The sequence below is a fragment of the Oncorhynchus clarkii genome, chromosome 25 (assembly GCF_045791955.1).
Source record: "Oncorhynchus clarkii lewisi isolate Uvic-CL-2024 chromosome 25, UVic_Ocla_1.0, whole genome shotgun sequence".
NCBI lineage: Eukaryota > Metazoa > Chordata > Actinopteri > Salmoniformes > Salmonidae > Oncorhynchus > Oncorhynchus clarkii.
Genome location: NC_092171.1, coordinates 8,045,458 through 8,048,273, shown reverse-complemented (window position 1 = coordinate 8,048,273; position 2,816 = coordinate 8,045,458). Strand labels below are relative to the sequence as shown.

The following is a 2,816-nucleotide window of genomic DNA, read 5'->3' as shown; positions in this document are numbered from 1 at the left end:
AAACCTGAATTAGAGTATTGCGCAACGTTAGCTACTGTGTACAAATGGTGTGTCCTATACGGTGTCCCCATAATACCATCATTACATAAAGGTTTATCGTGCCCTAAATTGCATCATATGAATGCATTTACACATATAACACCACACAAGGGTATCTGTATTGTATGCTGTATTGTATAGAGCAATAATGCAAACAAAATAGGACATGGAAGACATATGTTCAGGATATGCAAAATCTGAAGCGTAAGAGTTTATGGAAAGCTTTTTTAAAGTCATCATTGGACATGGTATATATAATTGGATTGATTAACGAGTTGAGATAACCAAGCCAGGTGAAAAAGTCAAACATCTCGGGGTAAAAACAAGTTTCACAGGCGGCCACCACCAGGGTGTATATGAAAAAGGGCAACCAGCATATAATGTATGCGCCTAATATTATTCCCAATGTTTTGGTCGCTTTCCTCTCTCTAGCAGCTGAGATCTTTTTCTTCTCCAAAAGTGCGTCGGACACGGTTACTTTCACATGGTTCTTACTTGCCAAGGACCCCGTGTCACTGAAGTGGGTATCGTGTATTTTACACTGAGAAGATGATGTCGATGCCACAGATCCAGGGGAGTTGGTGATCAGGTGCGCTGAAGTGAGTCTTTTCCCTACCTTTTTGGGTGACTGTTTCAAAATGATCTTACGTGCTTCTAAGTATATCCTTCCATAAAGCACAATAAGCAGCAGAGTAGGGATGTAGAATGCTCCAAACGTGGAGTAAATAGTGTAGAAAATGTGATCCGTGTTGACATTGCATTCAGTTAACTCCTCCGCTTTCACCTGGCGCCAGAAAAGCGGGGGCAGGGAGATGGAGATAGCGATGACCCAGGCGGTCACGATCATTCCCGCAGCGCGCGCTGGCGTGCGCTTTTTGGAGTACTCAACGGCGTCTGTTATTGCCCAGTATCGATCCAAAGCGATTACGCATAAGTGAAGGATAGAAGCAGTGCAACATGTTATATCTGAGGATAACCAAATGTCACATGTAACTTGTCCCAAAGTCCAGGTGTGACTCACCGTGTACAGGACGCATATTGGCATCACCAAAATTGACACTAAGAGGTCGGTGACAGCTAGAGACGCTATGAGAAAGTTAGCTGGAGTGTGCAGTTTCTTAGACTGATAAATCGTTGCAATGACAAATGCGTTGGATAAAGTAGTAGCGAGTGTGACAACGAAGAGAATCACTGCCAACCCGGTTTGATAAGCCAAACTCTCATCATTTTCATCAAGCTCTGGAGATTCTGTCCCATTGGTATCGTTTGTGATATTCATCATTTGTCCATATAATGCAGGCTGGAGTTGACTTGAGCGCTCCATCCCCTTAGTCGTTTTTCTCCATCACTGATTGATTCCTCATTTTGAAACAGTGTGGTCAGTCCAAAGAGAATTCTTCTTATGTTGCCAAGTCTCTAACATCCATTTTTTCTTAATACATTTCAATCAGTCTAGTAAAGTATTTTGGGACAGGAAAACAGTGTTGTCCGTTTCTTCTTCATGTTTTTTTCATTGCAGAAGCGACCCTATTATAATTGTTGATGTAAAAAAAAAAAAAAGGATTTTGAAGTAAAGATCCATTATGTTCTCTGGAAAACGTATACCAACGTCTGTCCTCAACTGTTTTAACAGTTTAGCTATCTAAACAAAATAAACACTATGTATATAGAAAGTTGATCAAAATAAACATTGAGACTGATGAAAGACCAATGACTTGCAGCCATTTGACAAATGTTGCAACTGCAAGCTTACCATTTGCATTGTAATCCTTGTCTCCTGGAGTTGTCTTACAGGCTGCTTCAGTTGAATGGTGAGGAGACCTCCACTCTTGGCTTTATACAGCTGCTGCCGCCTGCCTCTGACAGCAAACATTAACATGCAGCATTGATCACAGGGATTCTTCTGGAGAGGTGAGCACATCTCCACTGGGTCATAGTGCCCTGCTATTTCTACCTGTCACCATGAGTCATGTATTTGCCCTTTATCATTAATATCCATGTTTACTAGACCTATATTGAACCTGAACAACACATAAACGATAGACTACTAGAAATAAAACAATTTCAACATCTACATAGATCCATCACTTCCTACATCATTGGCCACTCATGTTCTGAGTAAATACATTACCAGAGGCATTGTATACCTTTACTGCATTTAGACAATAGGCCTACATACAGTGCCTTGCGAAAGTATTCGGCCCCCTTGAACTTTGCGACCATTTGCCACATTTCAGGCTTCAAACATAAAGATATAAAACTGTATTTTTTTGTGAAGAATCAACAACAAGTGGGACACAATCATGAAGTGGAACGACATTTATTGGATATTTCAAACTTTTTTAACAAATCAAAAACTGAAAAATTGGGCGCGCAAAATTATTTAGCCCCCTTAAGTTAATACTTTGTAGCGCCACCTTTTGCTGCGATTACAGCTGTAAGTCGCTTGGGGTATGTCTCTATCAGTTTTGCACATCGAGAGACTGACATTTTTTCCCATTACTCCTTGCAAAACAGCTCGAGCTCAGTGAGGTTGGATGGAGAGCATTTGTGAACAGCAGTTTTCAGTTCTTTCCACAGATTCTCGATTGGATTCAGGTCTGGACTTTGACTTGGCCATTCTAACACCTGGATATGTTTATTTTTGAACCATTCCATTGTAGATTTTGCTTTATGTTTTGGATCATTGTCTTGTTGGAAGACAAATCTCCGTCCCAGTCTCAGGTCTTTTGCAGACTCCATCAGGTTTTCTTCCAGAATGGTCCTGTATTTGGCTC

General features: G+C 40.9%; 1 protein-coding gene across 1 annotated transcript; it reads right to left on the bottom strand.

Moving 5' to 3' along the window:
- Window positions 1-220: 220 nt before the first annotated feature.
- LOC139383702 (5-hydroxytryptamine receptor 1B-like) lies at window positions 221-1,363 on the bottom strand. The gene has a single exon (XM_071128256.1). It carries the CDS (start codon window positions 1,361-1,363, stop codon window positions 221-223), a length of 1,143 nt encoding a protein of 380 aa, XP_070984357.1.
- Window positions 1,364-2,816: the final 1,453 nt, after the last annotated feature.